The sequence below is a fragment of the Drosophila montana genome, unplaced genomic scaffold (assembly GCF_035044405.1).
Source record: "Drosophila montana isolate Dmon_TW-CO22-7 unplaced genomic scaffold, ASM3504440v1 contig_3733_1, whole genome shotgun sequence".
Lineage (NCBI taxonomy): Eukaryota > Metazoa > Arthropoda > Insecta > Diptera > Drosophilidae > Drosophila > Drosophila montana.
The window spans coordinates 6,255,725-6,259,026 of NW_026998620.1; the positions used below are offsets into that span (position 1 = coordinate 6,255,725).

Below are 3,302 nucleotides of genomic sequence, written 5' to 3' on the forward strand. Positions count from 1 at the left end.
TTTTTTGGATTTTTTTTTATTCAATTGGTCTTGAATATTTTGTAGTTTCTTATTTGAATATGAAGGCGGGAGGGGGTCACTCTGCACCTGTCTCGCATACTACGTGTTGTTGTTGTTGTACTTTCATTGTCGGTCCCTCATATCTTTGTCTGGGTATAGACTCTAGCCATATATATCCATCCGAATCCAACTATGTAGCTGGGCTCAAGTTCTGCTGCGTCTCTGCCGCTGCGTTTATTTCTACCAATTTATATGCTAATTTAACTGATTATTAATGTTGTGACCCAAATACCGTTTGGAAATTATTATTGGCCATTCTGGTCATCGATTTGTTGTTATTTTTTTGTATTTCCCCCTCTCCCATCTTGGCAGCGTCTCACCATGAGTAATCGCCGTGGAAATGTTTTGATATGCAGCTCGGACAGACCACAGGCGGCCCAAATGGACTTCGATTAATATTCGTATTTTGGAGAATACGCATTGGGATTTGTATTAAACTCAGATTAGGGGCCATAAGCTTGTTTGCCTAGTGCCGCAAGCTGTCAGCAAGTGCAGCTGCCGCTTGATGGGGCACCTGTAGATCTCCCAGATACTGAAAGATGGATTATAAACCTAACGGAAGTGGCGTCTAAGCCGCGCTTAGTATAAACCGATGTGTATTTACATAGACATTGATGAATTCCTAAGATTTGACATGAAAAACAGCTATTGATCTTATTAATCATTTTGGGAAATATTCCAGCTAAACATAAATTTTATATAAGAATGATCTTTTAGTCACATTTCAAAATGTCTTATACTTCAATTAATTATATTTCCATTTAAATTCCTTATTTTGGCTTATGCAGTTCCTTCTGCTTGCACCTCTTTTTGGGACCAAAAGTACATATCATTGCGTACTAATTACAATTTTTATATTTTTTTAAATATTACAACTTATATTATTTACCTTTAAAGCTATTGAATTAAGTTTTTGTAACAGTAAAATAATAGTTGGAAATATATCCGAATTTGTATTAACATTTCCAAGTCACCACAGTAAGAATAACCCACAGCTTCTTTTAGAATATAAAGCGTAGTAGAATATTTAACTAGTTGTTAATATAATACTTACCCTTGCTGATCTCTAATGGGTATATATAGTATGTAGCTGAACTATGTGCATGGCTGAGTCCTAGCTGAGATGACCTCAAATGTGCTTTGTCAATATATTTTCTCGCCTAATGATGATATTTTTCTGTTTCTTTTATATATTTCAGCAAGAACATTAGATATTTTCCGCAAGAAGAAGAAGAACCAAAAATTTCTATCCATCGGCTGGGTCAACTGACAATGAAGTTGTGCAGCATGAACGGGCCAAGTGAATCAGAAGTCGAAAGCCTACTGATGAGCCCCTGCTGGGGACCAACGCAGACCGGCAGCCAGGACCAGTATCTGCTGGACGGGCACAAGCTGCTGCTGGAGCACGACCTCGACTCGCTGCCCAGCGATGCGGACCAGAAGAACTCGCTGGATGTGCTGGACAATCTGCTGCTGAACAGCTCCTCGCTGAATGCGCTGTCCGACCTGAAGCCGCTGCCACCATTCACCGGCTACACCGGCCACCTGTCCATCAACGGCATCTCCGGGCACCACTACCATGCAATCGCCCAGCGGCTGCCCGACGAGAGCAACAACAACTACATACAGAGCGCCTACCAGCAACACCACCAGCAGCACCAGCACCAGCACCAGCATCAGCATCAGCAGTCGAACAACAGCAACAATCCGAATGCGAATCCCACGTCCACGACGGCCGCGACGACGTGCAGCGGGACGGGCGGCGGCGGTGGCGGCAATGGCGGCTCCTCTCAGGAGCAGAATATCGTATCCTCATCCACAGGCCTGCCCGAGAGCGTGCTCAGCGCGGATGCGGACGCCTGCCTGAACGATGTCAAGCTCTTTGCCGATAGTCAGTTAGATTCTAAGCTCTACTCCGTAGCGGACAGCTGTGTTATGAACGCCACTGGCCACACAGGCGGCAATGGTGGCGGAGGCGGCGGCGGCGGCGGAGGTGGAGGTAATGGTGGTGGTGTCTCCTCTCTGGCCAGCAGCGGATCGACGCTGACGCCAATCGACCAGGTGGCCGACTCTCTGCACGGCAGCGGAGTGCGCATCTACAAGGATCTGACCGAGTACGTGGACATGAACAGCATCGATGACATTGCGGCGATCATTGGATCCGCGATAGCGGACACCACGGTGCCCAATCAGCTGGACAAGGAGGAGGGCAACGATACGCGCGACAGCTGGATGGACCTGGACGCCTGGATCGATGGCAACTGCATACAGCAGGAGGGCAAGGTGCTCGTCTCGCAGCAGGATTCGCTTAGCGACTTCATGCTGCCCCACTCACCGCTGCCGGTGCACGCGAGCAGCTCCACGCTGCAGAGTCTACTCAGCCATGGCTATATGCCGCTGCTCCAGAATCGCCTGCAGCATGGACCACCAGGCGCGGGCTCGACGGCGGCGACAGCCACCCAGCTCAAGACCGAGACGCCTAGTTCTACCTCATACTGCAACGAGCTGTCGGCGGCCAGCAGCAGTTGCAGTCCGCCGGGCTCTGTGGTCAGCACTACGGACAACAACCTGATGATCAATCCGCGCTACTTGACCAACAACCCCAACTCCAGCCAGCAACAGCAGCAACAGCAGCAGCAACAGCAGCAGCAGCAGTCAGCGTACCAGCTGACGCCCAACGGCGGACTGTCCGGGTCCGGACTGAAGGACGGCGGACTGTGCAGTCCGGACATGCTGAGCAATTATCCACATACGACAAGCACCACGAATGCGCCCTCTGGCACGCCCAAGGCCAAGCGATCCAGGGCGCAGAAGAAGTCTAGCCAGCAGCAGCAGCAGCAGCAACAGGCCGCCCAGGGGCAGCTGCAGGGGGAGAGTGGGGCGAATCAGCTGAGCGGCATGTCGCCGACGGGCGTGGCCAGCTTCAGTGCCAGCGATCTGAGCGGTCTGCTGGGCAAGGAGAAGCCGGTCCATCGGTGCAGCATATGCAATCGGGGCTTCCTCAACAAGTCAAACATCAAGGTGCACCTGCGTACGCACACCGGCGAGAAGCCCTTCCGCTGTGACGTGTGCGCCAAGGCCTTTCGCCAGAAGGCGCACTTGCTCAAACATCAACAGATACATAAGAGAATTGGGCGTGACTGACCGCGGCCACATCCACAACCCGCTCGCCACTAGCAACAGCAAAACAAAAGCAGCTACTGTTTCTGCCCGCTGACGCAGCCACGCAGAGTACAGAGCAC

The 3,302-nt window shown here is 50.8% G+C and overlaps 1 protein-coding gene across 1 annotated transcript; it reads left to right on the forward strand.

The window, feature by feature from the left end:
- Positions 1–1,332: 1,332 nt before the first annotated feature.
- Positions 1,333–3,302, forward strand: ich (ichor). Its single transcript, XM_064694696.1, has 2 exons — positions 1,333–1,700; positions 1,761–3,302. Exons 1-2 carry the CDS (start codon positions 1,333–1,335, stop codon positions 3,202–3,204), a joined length of 1,812 nt encoding a protein of 603 aa, XP_064550766.1. The 3' UTR covers positions 3,205–3,302.

Excerpts from the sequence above, each read along its gene's own strand:
- ich (XM_064694696.1), top strand. The coding sequence starts at position 1,333 with ATGAAGTTGTGCAGCATGAACGGGCCAAGTGAATCAGAAGTCGAAAGC. Across the intron at positions 1,701-1,760 it reads TACATACAGAGCGCCTACCA|CAACAATCCGAATGCGAATC; the intron begins GCAACACCACCA and ends GTCGAACAACAG.